This window comes from Archocentrus centrarchus, chromosome 13 (assembly GCF_007364275.1).
Source record: "Archocentrus centrarchus isolate MPI-CPG fArcCen1 chromosome 13, fArcCen1, whole genome shotgun sequence".
NCBI classification, from domain to species: Eukaryota; Metazoa; Chordata; class Actinopteri; order Cichliformes; family Cichlidae; genus Archocentrus; species Archocentrus centrarchus.
The window spans coordinates 31995422-32020586 of record NC_044358.1 but is presented as its reverse complement, the minus strand read 5'-3'; the positions used below and the strand labels follow the sequence as shown (position 1 = coordinate 32020586).

The 25165-nt window shown below is 43.0% G+C and overlaps 2 protein-coding genes across 2 annotated transcripts in view; one reads left to right on the top strand and one right to left on the bottom strand.

Annotated features, from left to right (window-relative positions):
* Nucleotides 1-1705: 1705 nt before the first annotated feature.
* The window catches only part of egfem1 (EGF-like and EMI domain containing 1), a 53136-nt gene continuing 29676 nt past the window's right edge, over nucleotides 1706-25165 (bottom strand). Inside the window, exons 17-38 of the mRNA XM_030744090.1 lie at nucleotides 21460-21594; nucleotides 21095-21229; nucleotides 19832-19957; nucleotides 18236-18367; nucleotides 17843-17971; nucleotides 17604-17735; nucleotides 17238-17366; nucleotides 12949-13077; nucleotides 12146-12274; nucleotides 11618-11746; nucleotides 10494-10622; nucleotides 10052-10180; nucleotides 9801-9929; nucleotides 8042-8173; nucleotides 7682-7810; nucleotides 7312-7440; nucleotides 6175-6303; nucleotides 5720-5848; nucleotides 5388-5516; nucleotides 4691-4819; nucleotides 4444-4572; nucleotides 1706-3026 (exon numbers count right to left, since the gene is read on the bottom strand). Coding sequence (XP_030599950.1) covers nucleotides 2953-3026; nucleotides 4444-4572; nucleotides 4691-4819; nucleotides 5388-5516; nucleotides 5720-5848; nucleotides 6175-6303; nucleotides 7312-7440; nucleotides 7682-7810; nucleotides 8042-8173; nucleotides 9801-9929; nucleotides 10052-10180; nucleotides 10494-10622; nucleotides 11618-11746; nucleotides 12146-12274; nucleotides 12949-13077; nucleotides 17238-17366; nucleotides 17604-17735; nucleotides 17843-17971; nucleotides 18236-18367; nucleotides 19832-19957; nucleotides 21095-21229; nucleotides 21460-21594 — 2801 coding nt within the window. The 3' untranslated portion in view covers nucleotides 1706-2952. The remainder of the gene's footprint in view (nucleotides 3027-4443; nucleotides 4573-4690; nucleotides 4820-5387; nucleotides 5517-5719; nucleotides 5849-6174; nucleotides 6304-7311; nucleotides 7441-7681; nucleotides 7811-8041; nucleotides 8174-9800; nucleotides 9930-10051; nucleotides 10181-10493; nucleotides 10623-11617; nucleotides 11747-12145; nucleotides 12275-12948; nucleotides 13078-17237; nucleotides 17367-17603; nucleotides 17736-17842; nucleotides 17972-18235; nucleotides 18368-19831; nucleotides 19958-21094; nucleotides 21230-21459; nucleotides 21595-25165) is intronic.
* LOC115790288 (EH domain-containing protein 2-like) lies at nucleotides 22312-24914 on the top strand. The gene is made up of 6 exons (XM_030744091.1): nucleotides 22312-22579; nucleotides 22694-22870; nucleotides 23017-23114; nucleotides 23536-23948; nucleotides 24061-24225; nucleotides 24330-24914. Exons 1-6 carry the CDS (start codon nucleotides 22359-22361, stop codon nucleotides 24888-24890), a joined length of 1635 nt encoding a protein of 544 aa, XP_030599951.1. The 5' UTR covers nucleotides 22312-22358; the 3' UTR covers nucleotides 24891-24914.

Below are 25165 nucleotides of genomic sequence, written 5' to 3'. Positions count from 1 at the left end.
GAAAGAAAAAAAAAAAAAAGGCCACCTTTCTTCAGGCTTGTAGTTAAACAAGCTGACACATCTAAACCAAAGATACGCTCTTTACACTACAAGGCCCCAGAGTGTGGGAGAGTTTCTCGATACAAATCTTTTTACAGCCCTGACATTTAACATTTATTTTTTCAGGCAGCAACCAAACAAATGGTGCAGGACGTGTTGAAATGATTTCCCCTTCACTCTTTTATCTGAGCAGACAGCTTTGTCAGCTGAAGTTCAAAACACTGCGGCCTTCTGGGAGATCTGGTTCAACGCAGAGGGGCAGAAATTATCTCTGGGACGTGAAGCTATGGCAGTAAAGTGATAGAATCTCTTTTGCACAAAGTGGCGTATGCTTAATTACAGTGAAAAAGTACCCATGATGCGATCTTACCTTTTACGGGCTATTTCATCGACAGTTTCCTGCACCCCTCGCTCTCTCTCCCTCTCTGATAAGCCAGCATGCGTACAACAGTGAGGCATTTTATTTCGCTTGAAAACTCTTTCAGCACAAAGGCCATGCTTCATTCATTTACTTGCAGTAAAACAAAAGCGTCCTTTGAAATTCTGGCATCACTTCAAGGAAACAAAAAATTATATCTGAATCAGCTCAAATAGCTGATTAGTTTTCATATCTCAAATCATGAAAAAAACAAAAACAAGGACTCCTGCAACATACTGTATCAGTGCAGTATTAGTAGTGTAAGAGCCAGGCTTCAGCACAACAGTGTGGTAACCATCTTTTGATGTAACCATTTAGATTAGATATGCTGCCTTGCCAGTTCCTCATTTATGGTGCCGCTCACCCAGCGTGCTGTTATGGAGGCGCTGATACAGCGGTGCAGCGGCCACCCAGAGCTCAGTGGATGGATGGCCTCTCTGGGCCTGTTTGACTGGAAACAGGTGTGTGTCATCTGAAGATGAAGGCCCAGCCGATAAACATTATTGGAGAACATCTGCTGCTTGTCACAACACGGGGAGAGCAGGAGCGCGTCGCCATCCATCAGCCACACTGGAGAGTGCGTGTTTGGGATTGGGGGGGGGGGGGGGGGGGGGGGGGACTCGCTCACCCATCGCTCAACCCAGGGATCCTAGATATAGGCTGCATGTTTGGTCCAGGCACCTGCCCGCCTCTGCCAGACCACAGCCGCCTTTGGCCAACAGGAGAGAAAACGCTCCAGTGGACTTGAAAAATGCCTCTGGGAGAGAACACTTGTTCTCTGATGCTGACACACACACACACACACACACACACACACACACACACACACACACACACACACACACAGAAAAGTAGGCACACACACCTTAACACTCTGATCAGGTACTACCCCACCCCGTTTACTACTGGGAAGGCAGGCATGGCCTTAATGCTTGACCCTGCCCAGGCTGATGATGAGAGATGTCTGGTAGTTGCCTTGCTCAAATATGCACACTGACACACACACACACACACAGGATCCCATAGCTCTCTATGACAGCTGAAACCTCCATCCATACCTTACTGGCCCCCAACCACCAGCCTACACAACTCAGGGATCACAGAAATCAATACCATGCAACACTGCATTCATAGCACACAGCTCCAAAAAAATAGATGGTTAGTTAAAGGAAATGTCCACAGACGTGTTTGTTGTTATTTATTTGGTTCACGGCATCGTCTTAACCACAGATGACATAAAACACGCTGACAAAAGGAAACGGATTAACTGACTGATAAATCAAATGCATCTTCATTTTTTATTTTTATTTTTTTTACAATGTAGCACCACTGATATGCCAGGAAATGAGCACAGTAGGTTACAAGTGACACAACTGGCATCGACCTGAGATGTGATACAAATACAGTTTTTCCAAAAAGAGAGAGAAAAAAAGACAAACACCCACTGAAATAAAATGTTTTGTAAGAAATGGCAGTAGTGAAAGGGTGAACCGGGTTTCTGCTATGGTAAACCCAGAGAAATGTGCAGTAACATTTTCTTTTGTTGTTTTTTGGTAAAACTCCCAAACTTTGTGTCAGCAGCTGACTCGGTGAACACAAATCTGAAAGAAGTTAAATGCAATGACTCGCGACCAGCACCGCACTGCACCGGGAAAACCTGTGGTCAACGCTAATAAATGGAGTGTTTGAAGTGCAGGGTAATGAAATTTGGTCAAGGCGAGATTAACCTTAAAGTAAGTTAAGATGAACATTAGGTAATAATGTTCAGAGCAGGCAGCAGTCAGTTTTAAAGTTATCTGATTCTTTTCAGAAGGAAAAATGTTCACATTAAAATGCAAAAATGGATCTGAAAATTACAAGCAACACCGTGAGACTCGTTTCAGCATTTAGCGGGTCACTTTGGTGCAGGCGAATTGCATAAAATATATTCTATTTTTTCCCCTTTGGGACCATATTTTTGTGTCTCGCATGTGCTTTTTCTGTAGGTGTGAATCTTATGGTTTTTTTTTTTAAATAAGTAAACAAGTTGCCCATATATTTCTAAATCTGTTTCATACAACTATTTTTACACAGAAATATGCTTGGAATTCTTTTACACTAAACATTAAGCCTTTTTATAGACACCCACATTACTAAAAAAAAAGGGGAGGGGGCAGTGGATGAAAAGGATCACATGTTGGTAATGGTAACAAATGTGATGCAGGTATTTGTGTACTGCTGAGGAGGTTGTGTAAACCTGGACTTTTAATTTTAGATTGACTGGGGTACATCTGAGTTCATGCTCCTTTGAAGGCCTCTCACATGCCAGGTCCACTGGTTGATTGCCCCCCGAGCTCGCGATCTGGTGACCGAGTGCCAGCTTCTGACAGCCGAGTACAAGTTTCAGCAAACATATTAACACCAGCATTACCTTTACCGAGATGATCTGAGTAATGCTTCACTGAGCCAAGTACTATGTTTGAACACCCAGTCAGATGTTTGTACCTCTGCTTGGGTTATGTGGTTTTGCTGCCTGTTCTTCTCTTTCTTTCAGAGAAGTTCAGCACTCCTGGGGTGTGGTGGAGCGGTGCTGAAAAGAAGGGGAAAAAAAGGCAAGAAGACATCAGCACTATTTGCAAATCAAAAGCAAATGTTCTGGGGATTTTGGAAGAGAAGTAACTGCTACGTCGTCTCCCTGTGTGCTTGGCTTTGAGGAGGTAAAATGAAGACAGCTTCAAGACTGGCTTCATGCTGGGCGCAGATTAAAATAACTGTCAGGAGACAGGAGCAGCTATTGAGAGAGACAGGGTGACACACAGAGTGATGGGGCTCAGCCTCTCACACTTCATGACACAGTATTTCACTAAAGCTGGTTCAGCTTTACAGCCCTTGACCCTGGGTGTCTATGTTTTTGTGTGTGCGTCTGTGTGTGTGTGCATGTGTGTGGTCAGGTATTACTCATGTTGTGGGGACTTGAATGGATTTACACAGACACATTATGGGTTGGTGTCTCCCAAAAGGGGACAAAAACGTCATTCCTCACGACGCGCATTGTTAATTTGAAGGGGGAGGAGACACTTTAAGGTTAAATTATGATAAGGGTTAGGGAGATGTTCATTATGTCTCCAGGAAATTAATGTAAATCAATGTAAAGTCCTCTCATGTAATGATACAGGATTGTCTCTGTCTACAATACCGTGCAAAAATCTTGAGTCACCCCTTTTTTTTCTTTATATTTTGTGTCCATGTAGCCAGACTTTCTTGTGATTTTTTTTAAAATGGTCTTGAGCAATAGCTCTTCAGGCTGTCTGAAGGTCTTTGAAAGATTTTCTTTGGACATGGGCTGCTTTTTCACTCATTTTAAGTCCAGCCCGTGTACCCGACCATTTTCAGAGGAATGCTTTTGCTTGTTTGTTTGTTTGTTAATTAAGCCACATAAGAGCAAAGCAACTAAGCAAAGAAACAATTTTGAATTATTATTAGCAGCTGGTCACAAAAACCCATCATTTGTTCCCATTTATTTAATTGGATCAACAAAAAAATAGATAGAAAAGATAGAAAAACACTCATTAGAACAGTATCAGTCATAGATTGGCCTCCCCAGAGCCCGAACCTCATCATTACTGAAGCAGTGTGGGATCATCTTGACAGAGAACAGAACAAACAGCAGCCAGCATCCAAAGAGCTTTGAATGTCCTTCAAGAAGCCTGGAGAACTATTCCTGAAGACTACTTAAAGAAATGACAAGAGACTGTCTTGAAGAATAAAGATGGTCACACCAAATATTGACTTTCAAGCTCAATGGAATTGTACAGACTGGTTTTTCCTATACTGTAATTTAATGTATGTTTGCACATTTCAATAAATTGTTGCATATATTTCCTCTTTTTCTCACTACATACAAAGAAATGAGGGGGGGGCTCAAGACTTTTGCACAGTACTCTATGTCAAGTATCCATTTTGCTTTGTGTGTGTGTGTGTGTGTGTGTGTGTCAGTAGCAGCTTACCTTCACTACAATTAGGGCCAAGCAAGGTGAGTGGGCACAGGCAGCGCCCATTCACCCCATCACAGTGGGCCCTGGCAGAACAGCCACACAGCAGCGAGCAGTCAGGGCCAAAGCGGTCTCCGCTACAGTCTGAGACATAAGTAGAAATTCAAAGAAAGGAAAGACTTTCTGCACGACAGCCAAAGCGGCCACTTTTCTGAATCTAGTTTGGATTCAAGTGGATCATGTTAACAAAAGTAACATCTACTTTTTTCACATCTCTGCCCCGTTCTTCCTGGGGGACAAAGACAGCGTCCCGTTGATGGGTCACACGGGGCCTCACCAGCGCAGTCACATGACCTTTCACAGTTCAGTCCAAAGGTGCCAGCTTCACATCCTGAGTAGCAAATTAGCACACAAGCACAAACAAATATAATGGAAATGAATGGAAACTAGATTCACTCGCTCAAATCGTGCATACGCATTTTCTCACACAGACACATGCACCCAGATCGATCTGGGTCAGTCTCTGAGGCATGTGGCTGCCTTAGAGGTGCTCTTCAATGCTCAGTCATATCTCCTGCTGGTACTGAAGTGGCCGTTAAGAGCCCTGTGAGCTCGCAGGAGGGCATAAGGATGTAACAAGAATGCATTAAGCAGTAGGAAACACCTGTCTCTCATCAAATAACCAGCCTGCCTGCCCACCTACCTAAAAGCCTGTCTGCCAGCCACCACACACTCACATTTTTTTTTCTGGAAGTCTCTTATTCATTCATGCTCATATCTGCCCCTGTACAGCCACAGCTGGGTATCCAGATGGCCGTTTATTAATGAGCACGAACTTGACTGTGAGCACTGGAGTGTTTGTCTTCACGGTGCTGCTGAATTGCAAGTATCCCAAAAATACTCAGAAGATGCATTTTTAATTGTATATTTAACATAGTAGCTACATGTAATGTACTTACTTCTTTGGCATTGTGAGCCGTAGTAGCCCGGTGGGCACATGCACTTGCCTGTCACAGGATCACAGGCTTGAAGGACCTTACAATCACAGGTATGCACGCAATTCACGCCAAAAAAACCAGATGGGCACTCTGGGAGGAACACAAGGCAGAGGATTTAAGATTAGTTGTTTCACAGTATGGTCAAAAATGGTTGTGTTATATCAGAGTTCATTCAGTCCTCTTTGTCACTAGGGGAGTATAGAAAAGATCCACATTTCAAAATGTCAACAAGACTTCTAGTAACCTTATCACCAAGTTCTCTTTTTTTTAATTTCAAGTGAGGGTTTGCATACTGTGTTGACAGGAGTGGCCATAGTATCCTGCAGTACAGCTGCAGCTGCCAGTGAAACGGTCACAGGTCCCATTGTTAAGGCATGGACAGTCTTGTGCACAATCAAGCCCATATTTACCCTGTGGACAGGCTACACACACACACACACACACACACACACACACACACACACACACACACACACACACACACACACACACACACACACACACACACAGAGAAATGTACACTGACTATAAATGTGAACAGTGAATAGAAGCAACAAAATTCAAAGAACCAGAAATAAAGTTAAGAAGATTAAAGTGGGAAAAATGTCATCATGTGGTTAATAAGAAGGAAACTGGTGCAACATTTAAGAGAGTTTTCTCAGTTAGTTCTATTGTTTGTTGTTGGCTTTTAATTTGAAATTTTCTTATTTTCTTTTGCTGCTGTATCTGTCTGCTGTATCTGAAGTACCTATCTCACAGCGAGGTCCAGTCCAGCCGAGGCCACACTTGCAGGACCCGTCACTGGGGTCACATAGACCCCCGTTCCGACAGCTGCAAGTGTTTCTGCACTGCAGACCATAGCGCCCCCTGGGACACTCTGGAGAAACAATGTTCAGGAAACATCATAATACACAAGAACTACAGATTCTTCTGCTCAGCAACCGCACTAGTGGGTGCACCAAACACAAAAACAGACACACTGCACAGCTTGAGCTCTGCCTGTTTGTCTCTTTCACACACGCACACACACACACACAACTGCATTCACCATGCTCGTGTTTGTTTAAGCAACAGTTTTTAAAGAGATGGCAAAGTAGCCTAATTTGGCGCTGATATAAAAGAATAATCATGTTTCTCTGGGTAATTTAGATTGGGAAAACAATAAGCAAGCCGTCTTTGATTCCCCTGTTTATTTATTTGCTTCCTTGCCAAATCCAGCGACACGGAACATGGAGAATGAGCCACTTTAGGTTTATGTAAACATTCAACAAGAGGAACTTAAGAGGTGGTATGTCCAAGTACATGCAGGAGGCTGAAGAAGAGAACATTTAGTGGAGGCAGTGCTGGAAATTCCCCACTTGCAATCCAGCTGAATTGCTGATAAAAGGAGAGATTAAGAAAACTCAGCTCTGCCTCTGTTTAGTGGGAATAAAAGCCCTGTGATCATCAGAGGCCTTACACTGAGGAAATGGAGAATTTGTAACTTAAATACACACTGAAAATGTTGAAAACTACACCCTCATTTTAGTGGTTGTTTCTCATTTCTAGTTAAGTGTCCTGTTTCTAAAGAACTCATTAGAGCCAGTGGTTCCTAATGATGCATGGCAGCCTCAGTGGTGACTCTTTGTAAACTCGAGAGGATTGTAAAAGAAAAATGTCTAAATATAAAGTCTGTTTGATATCTGTGATATGGTTTTGCTTAAAGTTCAACAATGAGGTGACAGTTTCTATTCTATTTAGTGTCAGTCTTGAAACTACTGTTAGTTTTTTTTTAAATACAATTTTCTCATATGCAACATTTTTCTTGCTACGTCACATTTTAACTTGTGCAAATATATTATTTTTCACTAATACGCAAATAAGCAATCAAACATTTTAGCGGTACCTTGCAGGCAGGACAGTCCCATTCTACCAGGGCCACACATACACCTCCCCGTCACTGCGTGGCATTGTCCTCCTTCCCCACAGGAGCACATCTTAGCACAGTCTTTCCCATAGTACCCACTAGGACAACCTGCATAAATAAATATGCTTTCATTCATATGAAAGAACAAATCAAAAGTTATGGAGGTAAATGTAGGGGTTTTTTTTTCACTTGCTGTCGACCAGAATTTGCTAACACGACATGAAGGACGGTTGGATTAAAAATGTCTCTAAATTAATAACACCAATGAAGCGATATAAGTTAGGAGAAATATGACTTGTTTTGTTGTTTTTCATTGGAGGCCAGGGAGATTCAAGCTTTCTTGACTTACTTGAGCTGCAGTTAGCTCCTATGAAGCCAGGAGGACAGTAGCAAGTGCCAGTCCTGAAGTCGCAGCGACCACCATTTATGCAGCTGCACCTGGACTTGCAGTTTGGCCCAAAGGTCCCTGCTCTACATCCTAGAGGCAAACCATGATGACAAAAAGGCCAGAATAAGACAAACAAAACAATTATTGGCTTAAATTATACATATCGTTGAGTCATGGAAATCTCAAGAACAGGCCAAATAAGTATCCTGCAGCCACAGTTATTTTCAGTAGACTTCCTGTTTTACAAAACAAAATCCACGTATAATGGCAAGTGCCTCTTATTAGTCCATGGTTGCAAGAGAAGATTAACAGCATACTTACTTAGCTCACAGTGTGGGCCATAATAACCAGGCAAGCAGCTGCATCTCCCCGTCACAGGATGGCACTGCTCTTGGTCTCCTGAACACTGGCATAGCTTGCTGCAGTTTTCTCCAAACATTCCAGCAGGGCAGGCTGAGATGATACAAGCAGGAGCACATCGTGCACATGTCAGCAAACAGAATATAAGGAGCACTTGTTCAAAGTAGGGAAATGATAAGTCTTAGATGCATAGGTCACCTGAAACTACTAATCTTTCACAGATGGGTCAAAGACAGCTGTATTAGAGGCGGTGCTTATGATTTCTTATCTTTATAATAGAGTTCAAATTAATCACTGAAACTTTACAGTGTTCACAATTTGCATAAATCATTCAATTATTTAATGGACTAAGTGTATTGAGTCCTCTAGAGCTGGTCCTGTCTCACAGGAGCACAGAGCATGGGATGGTTTGAGTCAGCTATGTTCTTACAAATGGAAATACTGATTTAGACATGGCTGCTGCCTGCAGAAGAGTGTGCAGCATGCTGTGAATCACTGTAAAAAGACCTAAAATGAACTTTGTACTAGAGCGCTCACATGCGCCCTAATAAAGTTCAGGGCTGCAGTGCACATTTAAAAACAGCTTATGTTAAGAAGTAGTCTTTTGCAAAAGCTATTTGTTGATTTATAGCCCATAAAGTGTATGTTAATTAAGGCTTTGTTAAAAGAATTCAGGTTTAATAAATTATTAGGGGCAACAAGCAATGTTTTTGGATATACTCAATTGAAAAGGCATAAATCTTCCTCAAATGTGGCCTTAATTTTTCATTATTACCCCCAGTAGGTATTGCATACCTGAAAGGAATATTTGTGCAGCTCTCCATAGTGGTGGTTAAATTAAGACAGCAGATAAGACCTTAATGCACACACTCAATAGTACACAGGAACAAAGACGCATGCTGTTTCCCTTTCCTTCCTCAGATTATCCTGCGAACACACTGGGACATTCAGTATTGACTGCTAACGAAACCAAAACTCACAACAACTTTCCCTGGTGCCCAAACCCAGGCAAACACAGAGGGACATTCTTTCACACACCCTGTCTGCATACATACATACGCGCTCATCACAATAATGAATGAAGTCCCCGGACAATCAGTCATAGGGAACAAGACGAATCTGTGAACCGAACATGTTTTCGGGTGAGACCGCAGCACTAAGCTACTCAGTCAGGCAGCAGCAGGCAACGTGGGGGACAGATAAGAAAGGACTCCAGACTAAAGAGGCAATTACGGTGCTGTCATTATGCATGTCTGCCTTCCAAAAGCCCTTATCCGCCGCCGAGGAGACAAAAACAATGCCTTCTGTTTTACTTGGCAACCGGTGTGTAACATTTATCAGATGTCTGGGGAGTGTGTAAGGAGAGGAAGGGAGCTGAGGCCGTAAGGAAGGGGAGGAAGGTGGGGAGTAGAAGGAGCGGCGAAGGGCTGAGGAGTGACGCTGCTTATTTACACTCCTTAAGGGTATGGTTTGAATAATGAAACATTCTCACAAGCACACGATTGGTGTGTTCCAAGGCGACAGTGTTTTATCAACAAGGTGCAAATGTTAGCTAAATGGCCTCAAATGTTAGCTATGTAGCCAGACTCTCCTGACTACCTGTTACAGGTAGTGAAATGCTGAAGGTTTGTGGATATTTAGGATCTAAAAATTGAGCAAATAAGCCACTAATCCCCTCGTGATTATAATTCATTCAGATAGGTTTTGTGTTCATTCTTACTTTTCTCACAGCCAGGCCCCGTGAGTCCAGCTGGGCAGCCGCAACTCCCTGTCTCATGGTCACAGGACACTCCAGCCTGGCACTGACACCGCTGGGCACAGGAAGCACCGTAGAACCCCGGGAGGCAAGCTGTCAATCAATACACGCATCACCCAGGCGCACGCACGCACACACACAGTGTCACTTCACTCTTATGTCCTTTACTGCCAGTTTCATTCAGCTCCGATTTCCTCGGTCCTGTACACACTCACATTTCTCGCACCTGGCTCCTCTCCAGCCTGGCTCGCACTCACAGCGGCCTGTCACATGGTGGCAACTCGAACTGTGGACACAGTCGCACCTCTGCTCACAGCCGTCCCCGAAGAATCCCTTAGAACAGGCTTCAGACAAAACACACAAGCTTTCACGGTAAGCATACAACATCAGAGCCCAAGGACACACTTTTGGAAGATGTTTACTTTTTTATATGCTTGGAAAAGGCTACCTACACAAACTGTTTTGATGCACTATACGTTATCAGCTTATTTTCCCGGAGTAAACAACCCTTTCTACTTTTCTGCTGCTGATATCCAAACATTAGCAAATGGAGCACAGGTGCATGACGTTGACAGAAAGGCTACAATATTACGTGTTTTTGCAAAGATATCGGCAGATTACTGTAAGACAACTGCACTGCTAAGTTTAGGAAGTCACCTGATTGGCAGAGGTCTCCTATCCAACCATGGGGACACAAACATTTTCCTGTCACTCTGTCACATCTCCCTCCATTCATACAATGACAGACCTGGGTACAGTTCTTTCCATAATGTCCTTCTTCACACTCTAGGAGAGACAGAAAGGAAACTTAAAAGGGAAGTTACAATCAATTAATAACTTATTACATAAATACAACAGGGCTTTTCCAAGACACTAAATTATGAAGACAGAGACAGAAAGACAAAAAATGTAATCAACAAACCTAAAAAGTTCCATCTGTTTCTCTTAGCTTCCCTACAACACATATTGACTGGGCACTCGATTAATTACACCCTGCTAGTACCAACGTGGACCCGCTTTTGCCTTCAGAACGGCCTTAATTCTTCATGGCACAGATTCAACAAGGTGTTGGAAACATTCCACAGAGATTAGGATCCACACTGGCGTGATGGCATCGCACAGTTGCTGCAGATTTGTCGGCTGCACATCCATGATGTGAATCTCCCGTTCCACCACATCCCAAAGCTGCACTGTTGGATTGAGATCTGGCGACTGTGGAGGTCATTTGAGTGCAAGAACTCACTGCCATGTTTAAGAAACCAGTTTGAGATGATTTGAGTTTTGTGACATGATGCAGAAGTTGGGTACCTTGTTGTCACAAAGGTATGGATGTGGTAAGCAGTGATATTCAGGTGGACTGCAGTGTTTAAATAATGCTCAGTTGGGATTAAGGGATCCAGAGTGCACCAAGAAAATATCCCCCACACATCACATCACCACCACCAGACTGATCCACGCTTTCATATTGTTCATGCCAAATTCCGACCCTACCATCTATTGTTTGTTGCAGCAAAATCGAGACTCACCCAGTGCGGTCTTCTGCTGCTATAGCCGATGTGCTTCAAGGTTCGACGTGTTGTTTGTTCAGAGATGCTATTCTGCATGCCTTGGTTGTAATGAGTGGTCATCTGATCTGATTATTGTTGCCTTTCTATCAGCTTCAAGCACACTAGTTATTCTCCTCTAACCTCTGACATCAACAAGGCATTTTCACCCAGAGAACTGCTGCAGCTGAACAGTTGTACATAACAAAGTGTGAGCCGTGGCGCTGTCGGACTCACCCAACTCACAAGCTGCTCCAGTCCATCCCAGCGGGCAGGAGCACTGGCCACTCACCCTATGACAAGACCCTCTGTTCTGACACAGACATTGGCCCAAACAGTGTGCCCCATATTGTCCTGCAGGACAGGCTGAACTCAAATACACAGAACACAGTATTAAAAGTTAATCATATGAATGGTTTTAAAGATTGAGAAAATAAAGTATTTGATGTCATGCAAATCATCATTAGAGCTATGTCTACAAATATCGACATTACAGTTTTTGTTAACAACTTTTATTGCAGGTTATATACTCATAGATTTTAATTTTTTTTAACAGTTCCTATATTATGAGTTCATTTCTGTAACGCATGGTTAAACCACAACATCAACTGCAGGAACTGTGCCGGGAATTTATAGTGCAAAAAAAAAATCTGTGAAAATCACTGCGTACCAGTGCATTCAGCAGTATGGTTTGAAAAATTGATTGTTTTCATACTAAAATTTGTCATGCTCAGTGATTAGCAGTTTAACTGATGAGCAACTCACGCAGTTGGCACCTGCCTCCAGTCCACCCGGCTGTGCAGCTGCATCTCCCAGTGACATGGTTACACTGGCCTCCGTTCTGACACTCACAGGTCTGACTGCACTGCTCTCCAAACTGACCTTCTGGGCATTCTGCCCACACACACACACACACACCACAAACACATGCACAGACACACACACACTCAGTATTACCTTGGAAAACTGGCTTGAGAGCTAATTGAGATTTTGATACATTATGGTTTTTAGCACCCATATTGTAAACTCAGTAATGATCAAAGTTCAAGATGACATTTGGGGTCTAAGAAAGAGGGAAAATGAACTAATGACAGAGGTGCATGATTAAGTCATCCTTGTGGCTTTCTGCTCACTCTGGTTCTGATAGTTAGAACCACAAAACGGCTGTGGCGAGAGGAAAGTCTTGAATAAGACTGCAGAATGACAGACTAAGAACTTTAGTGGGCATTTCACTAGCTTCATTAAAACAATGGCATGAAATCCTCAAGAAACTTCATCATGAGAACACTGGTTAGCTGCTAAAGTCTCTTCCAAGTTATGTTCTCGCCATATACATGTGGGTGCATTTATCCAGAATAGACTTCAATTAAACCATGTATGCCCCAGGGCACTCTTGTGCCCCCTCCTTTCTCCACCCTTACCCATCCCTAAAAAAGTCATTGGCAATGTCTCATTATAGAGATAATTGTTCACAAACACTTCATAGTTGAGTTTAAGGAGAGGATGTCGTGATGGGCTCCAGTGAGGGCCTCCCTCACACCCTGTTTTAATGATGTGGCTTCCATTACCCAGAATGCAGTGTGGTCCTGCCCAGCCGGCGGTGCACAGGCAGGCTCCTGTGATGTGGTGGCAACGGGCACCGTTCCTGCACTCGCACATCTGGCCACAGTCAAGACCATAAAAGCCGTCCGGGCACACTGTGGGCCAAGATAAAACATCCGACTGGTTAGAACTGGCAGCTTCACAAAAGAGGAGAGGAAAAGGTTTAGATGCCAATATTTTTTTATTTAGTTCTTTCTTTTCCCTTCCCCACTCTCACTCTGTTCTCCTCTTCCTACTTTCCCTCTCCTTCCTACTGAAAATACCAATATCAAATTGCAGTACCACACTGCGGCTGTTGCAAAGCGTCTGCGTTCGTTAAGTGAGCTCATGTCCCACATGTGTGGTGGATCTGGGCCACATCAAAGTTTATGGCGGCTCAGAGGCTGTTCCCTCTGGGGGGGGGGGGGGGTTTAGAGGGGGCACAAAGAGCCGGTAAATAGAGCACCTGCTGAGTCCACAGGCCCCACCAACACACAGCAAAACAAAGCCTGGTGTTACTGTACCCACATACACACACACACACACTGACAGTGTTGCTGCAGATGCAAGGAGATGCCAGTTTAAGGGTCTGTTTCCCATTCTCAAGGCAAGTTAGAGAGATTGCTTGAGTGTGTGTATAGTCAAGTGACACTCACAGAGTTTGGTAAACACAGTGCCTCCCATCCAGAGGAACCTAGCCAGAGGTTGCGGGATGATTGAGCCTTTCCACTACTGGGATGTAAATATTATCTGTAAGCATGACTTCACCAGAGCAGGAAAGAATGACTCTGTTTATTCACGGCCTATTTTTGATCGGTCAATTTGTCACTGAAGAGATCACAGGCTAGCTCAAATGATACTTGCATTCTGCAAAACAAAAAAGTTCTCTCACTCCGCTCTTTATTTACAGGAACGTTGCTATTTCTCTGCCAGAGTGTGACTGACTGACAGCCGCTGCAGACATTTCTCTCCTCGAGTGCCCTCTTCTGTTCCCTGTTGCAGCAGTACGTGAGAAAACGGTTTGCATAGAGCCTGTCCCAATTATCTCAGCAGCCAGCAGTTTTTCAGTTCATTTATATGCTACTTCGTCTATGAATAAGGAAAGCAGAGCACAACGTGACCAAAGGAAGCCACAAATTGGCAAAAATGTGTAGCTTGGTGGTTTCATGTATTATAAATGCCGCATTAGTCAGGGTGTTCCCCTACAGTTAATGCATCATACCCTCCTGCTCTCGCTCAAATTGATGACGGTGTCCACTCCTCCTTTTTCTTCCTCGAGGCCTCAAATTGGGAAAAGTATCTTTCCTGCTCAGCAGTTTCTGGCATGGCCGTCGCTGCGTTCCCACGCTGACAGCATGACGTCTTTGACTCTCTCTGTAGTGGTTAGGCAGCGATGTTATTAAACCTAGCCCACTGAGGATGCTGTCATTTTAATGCAGCTGTACATTAACTCTGTGGTAGCAAAATCGTCGGTTTATTGTCTGCTGTTTATTATTATCATAGCACTTGCTGACACCATGGCAACACGCTGGTATTGCTTGTCCTGCAGAAAAATGGCTTAAGAACATTACTTTGATATATCATGAGCGCCTCAACACATCTCTGTTGTTGAAATATAAACATAAAACCTCTCAGATGAGTCATGTGCCCGTTTAATGAGGGGAACAACAAAATGTAACACTTGCTCTCCTTTTCAGCAGACAAAGTTTACAGCAGCGCACACACACTTTATATTAAATCTTTAGGCAGTCGCACAATTTTGAATGACAAACTTTGGATTTGTATACACCAGCAGGGGGCGACTGGTTTCCATATTAACCACAGAGCTGCAATCTGTCATTTGATATTAGCCCAGTGTCTACCAGTGTTTCTAAATGCAGACTCTTCCCTCTGAGTCTTTGTTTATAGGTAGGCACAGAGGATTCGGTCCACCATCACACACACACACACACACACACACACACACACACACACACACACACACACACACACACACACACACACACACACACAGTGCCATCATTGAAAGACTCCATCTCAAGACTAAATGAGCTCTTTAAGACAGAAGGATTATTTCCAGATCCCTGGTTGTGTAAGAGCCACTGCTGTCAGCCCATAAAGCAGGTCCAGGGACCACACAGCCAGGGAGAGCAGACTACAGAAATAGAGCGGATAGAGAGAACACAGAATAGAACTTCCTGGTGCTATTCAGGGTCTACGTACACTGAAAGGGGTCAACGCTACAACAACAAAACAGCCCGGTTTCTCCAACAAGAACACGGATGTTCGCTGCTCGTCAGACCAGAGCTCTTTTTTTTTTACTGCAACAAAATGAAGGTTTTTGATGCCGACATCAAAGCTGCGGACCAGAAACGCGGCACGATCAGCTTTAATTGAAGAAGTTGTGTGCTGGATCCGTGTCAGGCCGCTTTCCTCCAATAATACTTGATGGGAATGTTTAGCATCAACCTCAGCACCACAAGAATGCTGAATGCAACAGTGCCTTTGGCCATATCAAACTATCTGAATTCTGTGGAGCCAGCTACTTCTGTGAATAACGAGATCTAAGTTCTAACAAGAAGTCACTTCTTTCCCTTTAATTCTTTGAAACAGCTGAAGTAAAGAGGTCTGGACCTTCTCAAACGAAGGCCTCTTCCTGACTTTTCCTGAAGGAAGAGGCCCAGCAGAAGACTGAGAAACTGGACACCTTTGTTTGAGGGGAATGGGCCTTCAGAAAATAAAATCTGGTCAGAGTGATAGCCCCATTTCCACAGCAACATCAAATCAGACTGCGGCCATTAGCCTGTTATGACTAGAGATGTGAAGCTCTGTTCTAGTGTGGCATGGCCATGATTTACAATGCCCTATATACTAGGGAGGGGGTATGAATTTCTGGAACTGGTAGTACAATCATAGTAAATCTTATGCTTTGTAATAACAGGAGGCCACTTCAAGTCAAAACAATTCTATTACATCGTTAAAACTCTCGGACTGTTGTTATGTCTTGGAATTCAGGACAAATATCGATGAATATTTGTTACATGAGAGGCAGGGTGCTGATACAAATTACATCTTAGGATTCTAAAAAGGTTCACTCATGATATTATATGGACAATGTGATGAGTCGCTGGATCTGTATGACGCTTCACCAAAGTTGGAGAAATTATTAAAAAATCAGAAGAATGTCCTGCAGCACCCTCTAGTGCATGAAGAGCAGCAATGTCACCAACCATGGAGAGAAGTATCACCTTCATGGGATCAAGTTCATGAAATGAGTTCAACACACCTTCATTTGTTATAAAATTATTTAACAAAAATAATATTAGTAGTGATTTTTTAATAATAGTAGTTTTTTTTTAAATAATTTAGTAATACTAAATAATTCAGAATGCAATTTCCTCTTGCTCAAGCTGACATATTGATATTGCATCAAAAAAAAAAAAAAACTATTCAAATAAAGCAAAGAAAAGCATTAAGTCCCCACAAATGAGAATGTGGTATGTTCTCCACCTTGGCTTCAATTATGTAACCAGATCATCACTGATGTAGAAGCTCATCGCTCCAGATCCATCATAATTCAAAGGGTATGATTATGAGTGAAGTACAGAAGAAAAGTTGTGCTTTGGTGAGACTGTGGAAACTAATGACAATTCAAAACCACTGACTGAAGTCAGGGAGGCTCACAAACAGTCATACCCAGGGTGCATTAATCTCATTTCACTAAAGTAAAGGAAAACTGCCTGTAAAACGACCAATGTGATCTTGAACTTGACTTTGAGCACAATCTGGGCTCATTAAGTGATTCCTGCTGTTAAAATGGATGGATGGATGGATGGATGGATGGATGAAAACATCTGTCTTCCCACTATTTGATTAGTTACATAAAACTGTTCAATCAAATCTGAACTGATTTTCAAAACTGTAGATTTGCTTGTGGAATCGAGTTGGCAGGGAAACATATTCGAACCACTTTCTTAGGTAAAAGGGATCGGCATCACAAAGGGATCCACTTCCACTCAGGAAAATGTGCTTTTAAGATTTATTCTTGAGGTGAAAAGGAACCAAAATCACTAATAAAGTGCATATAAAGACTCAAATATAGCCACATTTAAACGCTGCTGTGCCTATTAGTGCAATTAAAAGTACCTTAAATCAATCTTTTACTCTAAAGCCAGTATACTAAACAAAATAAATAAATAAATAATTCACAAATGATTTAATAACATTTTAGAGATGTTTACAGCTGAAGAAACATCAGAGACAAGAGGTCACTTACTTTTTTCACAGAAGGTGCCCGTATATCCAGGAGAGCACGTACAAGCTCCACTCACATGGTCACAGAGGGCTCCATTCTGACACTGGCACAGCTGAACACAGCCCTGCCCATAAGTGCCATTCATACACTCTGTGAATGGAAGCATGCACATTATACAATACAGATATTCATATATCTTCCTATTTGCACAGTACAGTTCTTGGATCAAATAAAACATATCCAGACTGTGTTATGCTTGTTAAACACAGAATCAAATATGCCAGAAATTACTGACAGTGATGCTGTAACTGAAATCGCCCCATGGTGGCAGCATTTAGTAAAATATACAAGTTGAAACTGCTATTAGCAGCTAAGGCTATAACTTACTCTTTTCACAGTGCTCTCCAGTGTAGCCGGCCTCACACACACACTGACCACTGACTGGGTCACAGCCCAGAGACTGTTCGTGGCACTGGCAAGTAATGGTGCACCCTTGGCCCCAGAAACCAGGACTGCATGCTACAAACATTTGCAAACATTACAGTGAAAGTTAAGTGCAAGGCATTTATATGTTAGAAGACTCTGTCATAGTAGCTCTTATTTATGTCTCATTCGTCTGTTCTCACGTGTTGCACAGTCGTGGCCTCTTTTGCCAGGAGGGCAGATGCACTGTCCTGTCTGTGGGTCACAACTGGCATCATGGTGGCAAGAGCAAGGTGTTAGACAGCCTGGACCATGATATGCTGCAGGACACTCTATTCACAATCAGAAAATCGCTTTAGTCATGAGCTTCCTATAATTTCAGTTAATTAAATTGTTCAAACAGCTAGTTGAGCAGATAACAGCAATTTGCCACATTGCTGTGCAATTTATTTTTTTTTTGTTCTTTAAAACGTGAAGTTAAATGAGTAATAAACATATTGCAAGAAAACAATAACGTTAAACATGTTATCACCAACATTAATGTCAGCTACATCTTACACATTTTCATGGATCTCAGAAATTTGATGCAAACTCACCATTTTGGCACAGCCGTCCCATGAATCCTGGCTTGCAGTCGCACACACCAGTCTGTTTGTTGCATGAGCCTCTGTTCTGACAGTTAGGGCAGGAAGACCTGCACTTTGATCCCCAGAATCCATCGGGGCAGTCTGGGAAGCAGAAAGCATCTTTCACTTTAATAAAGCACTACACAGTACACACCTAACACTGACCTCTGAATCATTCAAGCATAAAACAGGCACCTAATTCAAGGGATGAACCAGTGTTGTGTCTGCGTGTAACAGAAAAATTAACAAAGAAAGCATTTTAAATTGTATCTTTAGGCACTTACTAGCAGCCTGTCACAGAAACCCATCATTTGTTCCCATTTCTTTAGCTGAATCTACAAAAAAAATGCCAAAGACAACACAGTTGGGCAGGCATAAAATCCTATTTTTCCTTCAACAAGGTGATTCCAAAAACACTATTAGCTGAAAACTTGGAATATCTTGGCACGGTGTGCAGTGTGTCCTTAAAAAAAACTGACAAAACTGGGCAAGTGGAGGGAAAAAGAAGAAATGCCAGGCCTTCAAAACTATGTACAGCAGATCAACGGTGCCTGAATGTCATGTCCTTAAGAAATAGGAAAAATCCAGCAAAGACCTGACACAGGATCTGAAAGATGCATCTGACTCTTCAGTTGATCCATCTGCTGGCTGTCGATTCTGTCCATTCTTATGGAAGAGAAACAGGAAGAAAAGGATGAGGTATGCCAGATTACATAAGAACTGGACTGAAAACCAGTGGCAACAGGTCTGATGGAGTGATGAATCCAGATTTGAAATTTACAGTTCAAATCATTGCTAATAGGCACAGTAGTGAATGTCTACAGCCATTTGTAAAATATACTCGAGGTTCTGTCATGTTTGGGGCTGCATTTCAGTCAGTGGAGTTGGGGACCTCATCAAAATCAATGGAATTATGGACACAGAAAAGTAGCATCAGCTTTTGATTCACTGTGCAGTACATGGAAAGCATCTGATTGGCAGTTGCTTCATTTTTCAGCATGACAATGATCACAAACACACTGCCAGTGCGGCGTCCACAGAGCCCGGACCTCAATGTCATTGAAGCAGTGTGGGATCATCCTGACAGAGAACGGAACAAAAGGCAGCCAACATCCAAAGAAGAGCTTTGAATGTCCTCCAAGAAGCCTGGCGAACTATTCCTGAAGACTTAAAGAAATGACAAGAAAGCTGCCGAAGAGAGTTCAGGCTGTGCTGAAGAACAAAGGTGGTCACACCAAATATTGACTTCCAAGCTCATTAAATGATTTACATAAAGATGAGTGGAAATACAGTATATAAGGCAACAAAAAAAAAAAGGTTGCACAATTTTTTTTCCTATTTTCCCAGCAAAATATAAAGAATTGAGGAATGGCTCAAGACCTTTGCACAGTTCTTTAGGTCTCTGAGAGGGGCAACATTTCTCATGAAGCAAATGTCAAGTTTGTAAACAAAAAAAATATCGCTAGATTGAAATGTCAGTGAGTTCATTTGGCCTTCAATTCATTCTGTTCTTCCTGCAACTCAATCAGGGTAAAACTATTATTATAGGAGAGCAACAATAAATACCTTCCTGGCACGAGTCTCCTGTCTTTCCATCAGGACAGATACATTGTCCAGTTATGGGATCGCAAGGAGCTCCGCTGCAGTCACAGGTCAGGTGACAGTTCTGTCCGTAGCTTCCAGCCTGGCAGGCTAGCAACACAAAACACACAAGAGACACAACAGTCATCATGTAACTCAAGAAAAAAAACACAAGTCTGGATAACACAATAGTGAAAAAAAAATGGTTAAGAAAGACAGCTGGACGAGTGAAAATGTTGAAATCATAATCACGTGATGTTTATTTATTCAGCCTCTGCCAAAAGCTTCTGCTGTAATAACTGAATTAAACAGCCCCTGTCATGACCTGGCCTGCAACTTAAGCTAAGGACAATCTAAAGAAAAAAAAACTTTTATTTGGTTTGACTAAGCCAGCAAGCCTAGGCTTGGACTGTGCACTGGTGCTGACACACAATAATTCTGCTCTGTTATCTTAGTCCGCTCCACAGAGACACAAAGTGATGTTTTTAGCAGAGGCTCCTGAACACCATTCGGTATCACTCTAGAGCACCGCAGAGAGGGTTGAACTTTCCATCAACCGGCAGGGCAAACAGCCAGATGACACCCTGCTGTTCAGGAACACTACATTTTAGTTGTGTAGTTTGTAATCACAAGAACACCTGCACTGACCGGGTGAATTCAACTGAAAGCCCTTTTTTTTTTGTTTGTTTTTATTTCACCTACTAAATCCACTCAATCAATCAAAGCCATCGGAAAATGAATAGAAGCAGGAGGTGAGGAACAAAGGAATGAAGGAAGGTTTATATGTGTTATAGGAAATTAAAAATGTGACAAAGGTGAGCAGACTCATTCATAATAAAATGTGTTGCTTTGTGCTGTCAGGGTGGCATTTTATCAGAAAAAAACACACACAATTGCACAAGCACCAAGTATGCAAACTATAACCATGCCTGTGGACACGTGTCAGTGTGCAAGGCCACGCAGTTCACAAATTCACACACATTATTAAACTCTGTGGTCTTTGACTATAAAAGCTGTGACCACATGAGTGCACTGTGGAATCCAGCTTTGTGGAGAATGTCACACATAAACAGTGCATTTGATAGAGTTTAAAAGGAGCAAATATTATGCTTGATATTATGATATGACATTATGGATGTAAGCCAAACGTCTTAAAAGAACAGCACTGCATATATTAGCCCCAAAATAACTGAACATGTGCTCTTCCATTGGCTTTTTTAAAGTGTTTTAAATCCTTTTTTGGCTTACCCAGTTGACAGTTATGACCGTGAAGGCCTGCAGGACACTGCTGGCTGCACTCTCCAGTCTTGGGGTCACATGACCCTCCACCTGGACAGTCACATGGCTGCTCACATCCTGCCCCGAAAAAGCCTGGATCACATTCTACAATGAGACATACAGATGCGTAAAAGATGACTCCAAGTTTATTTCCTTTCAGCGGCTAACATTAGAGATATATCACTGCAACTGGAAACATAAATGCTCTGAACCTGTGAAGCAGTCAATAAAGTAATGCACCCTTATTCATGTTCAGCCTGAAAATGTGGTCAAACACAAATCTTAACCACTTCATTCCCACCGTTGAATAAACGTGCTCCGAGAAGCGCTCGTACCTTTCTCACACCGTAGGCCGTGGTATGCAGCCTTACAGGAACAGCTCCCCGTTTTGGGGTCACAGCCAGTGGAATGTTCTTGAACGCAGTCGCATTCCTTGGAACAGCCTGCACCGTGTGTCCACCTGGGACAAGCTGAGGGGTTTTAAAAACAGACAAAAGGCATGAGTTAGGTTGATGTATGACGATGGATGGTTTCAATATGCTCTCGTGTTTGCGGGACACTACACACAAAAAATATACACACGTTATACACATTTATTTAAGTAGCAATAGCTGCGGTAATACTGCACTAAAACAACTTCAGTTTCTGTTATTTAAAGTTTGGGTGGTCACAGTCGATTCAAAGAAAAACGCAAACTATTGAAATGAAACTTTCTCTGTATCAAAATGCATTTAAGTATGAGCCAAACAAACACACTCATAACACGATGGGTGTTATGACAACGTCAGATTTCTGCTGGCTTTAGTCATGTGACCGCTGCCTCCTTTTTTCACTTGATTTATTGAACTTTGACTCATCTGACAGTTTGTGCAGTTACTTTGCTTTTCTGCTTATACAGAAAAGCAATTAATAAACAGAGTTAAGTGTTATGCGTGACGTTTAAGTCTGAGAATCGCTACATCCCTCGGTTTGAATCTTGCCAAGATTGTCCCCACACAACAACAAAAACTGAACTGCACTCCACCCTGTCCCTCTACACACTGGCTTTATGTTAGGTGCAGCTGCAGGCTCTAGTTACACCCTCTCCACCCTCTCCAACGTCCCGCTGCAGGATGAAGTGGACAGCTGTGAGAATCTGATAATATTCCTTGTGCACATTCTCCCATCATTTAGTTGGGTCTTAGAAGAGTGAGCAGCTTCCACACTGAGAAATTAAGAGCAAAACTTTGTCGCCATGTCTTTCCGGAGGCTTTGGAGCACCCCTAAAGCAATGGGGGACGTCAGCATGGTGACAGAGGAGCTGAAGAATCTTTATTACAAGAGGCTGCTGCCAATAGAAAAATACTATTCTTTCCATCACTTTCACTCACCAAGCTATGAGGATGCAGACTTTGGCAACAAACCAATGGTGCTGGTGATGGGTCAGTACTCAACAGGAAAGACTACTTTTATCAGGTAAGCTCAGGACTTCGATGACTAAAAAAATTGCAGTTACTTGTACATGCATTAATTTACTGTGTTGGGAACAAGGGGAATAACGGTGCTGGTTTGCACCATGTGTATCTTAAGGTATCTCATAGAGCAAGATTTTCTTGGCAGCAGAGTTGGGCCAGAGCCAACTACCGACTGTTTCACTGCCCTCATGTATGGAGAAGTCGAGGGAATCATCCCTGGGAATGCCCTGACGATGGACCCGAAAAAGCCCTTTCGCAACCTTGACCCTTTTGGAAACTCGTTTCTGAACAGGTGATCGGAGTTCACAGGCAAAAGTGGAGAGTGCATTCCTAACTATTTAAGCACTGATAGGATGATACTTTGCCATTATTCCAGAGAAAGCAATGAAGTAATCTTGAAATGCACTGCATTTAACCATGCAAGAAAAATCTTTACAGGTTTCAGTGTGTTCAGATGCCAAATCGGGTCCTCGAGAGCATCAGCATAATAGACACGCCAGGCATCCTGACTGCTGCGAAAAGAAAACTGAGCCGAGGTGAGACAGAACGTCTTCTAATTCCCCTTTTAGTGTCAGAGGGAGTTAATAAGTCTTTGCTTCTGTTAATGTTGGACTACGCTTTTGTCAGGCCCGTGCAAATCCCTGTGGGAGCAGAGTCATAGAAGATGCAATAAAGCAAGAACATTTTCAGCCCAGCATAATTCAAACACTTGAAGTCAGAAGCAAAGCAGATGAAAGCAATATGATGGTGGGCTGGCGGGAGATAAGCAGTGAGCAACTGAAAAGGCTCTGCTTTTGTTTTATAGACACATTTTCCAGTGGGTGTAACCGAAATGGCTTGGAACCAGTGAGGGCCTCTGGGATGTGTAAAATGTTCCTCGATGCCTTGAGGCTGTGAGGCTAGCTCTATTACATATAATGTTAATGAAACCCCTATGTTTCTGTTCCTTCTCCCCAGGCTATGACTTCCCAGCAGTGCTGCGCTGGTTTGCAGAGCGCGTCGATCGAATCATCCTGCTGTTTGATGCGCATAAGCTGGAGTTTTCTGATGAGCTCACACGAGCATTTGGGGCTCTGTGCGGTTACGAGGACAAGTTGCGTGTGGTTCTCAACAAAGCTGACAGGGTGGACTCTCAGCAGCTGATGAGAGTGTATGGCGCCCTCATGTGGTCACTGGGCAAAGTGTTTCGAACCCCTGAAATTTTGCGGGTTTACATCGGATCTTTCTGGTCCGAGCCGAGGCAGACGTGCGACCACTACCAGCTGATAGAGCTGGAGGAGGAGGATCTTTTGGCCGACATAAGGAACCTGCCACGCAATGCTGCAGTGCGCAAGCTGAACGACCTGGTGAAGAGGGCGCGCTTAGTGAGGGTCAGAAATCATCTGCTATATTAAGCCCCAAACCACACTTTACAGATCTATATTTACAAACCCAGCTGTTGTCTTGATTTTATGTCTCATTTCAGCTTTGTTCTCTTCACAGGCTCATGCACACATCATCAGCTATCTGAAGCAGGAGATGCCAACAATTTTTTGCAAAGAAAGCAAGAAGCACAACCTGATCTACCAGCTTCCTGTCATTTTTAACAAGATTCAGCAGCAGCATCGAGTCCCAGCTGGTGACTTCCCTGACTGCACCAAGATGCAGGTCAAACTTTTTTTTTTTTATTGTTGCCTAATTACCATATTTCAAAGAATGTATTCACTCTTATGTTCTGTGTGAGCCTCACATGTGATTGCGTACATTTTCAGGAGAAACTTTTGAGTCAAGACTTCTCAAAGTTCAAGAGACTCAAACCGAGTCTTATGACCTCCTTGGATAAACTCCTCACCACTGACATTGCCAATCTGGTGCCCTTACTCCAGAATCAAGAACCAAGAAAGAAATCTCTCCCTGGAGTGCTGGACGGGGAATTTTTGGGAACATTCAGGCCCGACCATTACAGGAGACACCCATTCAAGGAACCCCCCAAAGATGAGGGGAGCGAGGCAGATTTTGATGAGTGGGTAGTGGAGAAACACAAGCCTAAGTATGATGAGATTTTCTACAACCTCAGTCCAAATGCGGGCAAACTTAGCGGAACAAAAGTCAAAGAGTGGATGACAAAAACTCTTCTGCCCAACTCTGTGCTCGCTCACGTCTGGAGGCTGTCCGATGTAGACGGGGACGGTATGCTGGACAATGAGGAGTTTGCTTTGGCAGTGCACCTTATTGAGGGAAAACTGGAGGGCCACTGGCTCCCCAGAGAGCTGCCTCCACACCTGGTGCCACCATCAAAACGGCTAAGTACAGCGAGCGACGCATCAACGTGAACTTGTTATCAAAAGGAAACTGAAAGCTGAGAACGTGCATTCATTACATGTAAAATTAGTACAAAATTTTCTGAATGTCAACTAAGCTGTTAGCAGCTTGATGGTGAAAAGTACTAACAAAACTGAAGTGCATGTGAGCGCGAACCTGAAAAGGTAGCAGCTGACACCAAAACCTAAAGCTTATTAGTGGTTTTGATTGCTGTTTGTTTGTTTACAATCACATTATTAAAGTTATCCTACAAGAAAAAACAACAGCCAATTTTGCCAATTATATG